This window comes from Mycetomoellerius zeteki, unplaced genomic scaffold (genome assembly GCF_001594055.1).
Source record: "Mycetomoellerius zeteki isolate Tzet28-1 unplaced genomic scaffold, Tzet1.0 scaffold228, whole genome shotgun sequence".
Classification (NCBI taxonomy): Eukaryota; Metazoa; Arthropoda; class Insecta; order Hymenoptera; family Formicidae; genus Mycetomoellerius; species Mycetomoellerius zeteki.
Genome location: NW_017257203.1, coordinates 414535 through 415235, shown reverse-complemented (window position 1 = coordinate 415235; position 701 = coordinate 414535). Strand labels below are relative to the sequence as shown.

The window sequence follows — 701 nt, the reverse complement described above, 5'->3', positions numbered from 1 at the left end:
ATTTCATTTTTATCACATTACATTAAAGATAGATTATATTAAATTAATATTAAATCACTAAAATATCTAATTAATATTCAATCGATGCGTTCTGCATTTAACATTATTTTCATCTAATCAGCTTTATGATAAGATTATCAATAATTCATTTTTCAACGTCATGTGATGTTATATAATTCGACATATTTCAACTGAAGATTCATGCTATCGATGCATTTTATGTACATATTACATTATAATGAAGTCATTAGTTTTGCAAAATCTTGGATAGAGAAATTTGCAAAGAAACAATTTAAATTAATTCTGATGAACTCTGCGTGCGTCATGATGCTCGATGAATGTTTAATGCCCTTTGCACATTCCTCATGATCGCAACGTGGTTCAAGCTACCGCGTTTCAAGCTCGTCCTGATTTGACGATACAACGAAAAGGATGTGCTTTGCTCCAATTGATGCTGCCCGCCTTGGCTGGTTCGTCTCTGAATGATACGAACACAGAAAGATATACTGTATCACTTTCGTTTATCTATATGTGTATAATTTTTCTTGAGTTTTCAAATATGTTTTCAAAAATTTTGTTAAAAATAAAATGTAATTAAATTAAATCAAATTAAGAACATGTAGAGATATCTCCGATCATTATTAAGAAAGATTTCTGTTAAACCAATTTTTAGAATTATAAGATTTATATATATATATATA

The 701-nt window shown here is 28.2% G+C and overlaps 1 protein-coding gene across 1 annotated transcript in view; it reads right to left on the bottom strand.

Annotated features, from left to right (window-relative positions):
• Positions 1 to 224: 224 nt before the first annotated feature.
• The window catches only part of PIP5K59B (Phosphatidylinositol 4-phosphate 5-kinase 59B), a 32396-nt gene continuing 31919 nt past the window's right edge, over positions 225 to 701 (bottom strand). Inside the window, 1 exon segment of the mRNA XM_018448970.1 lies at positions 225 to 478. Within this exon segment, the coding sequence (XP_018304472.1) occupies positions 323 to 478 (156 nt within the window). The 3' untranslated portion in view covers positions 225 to 322.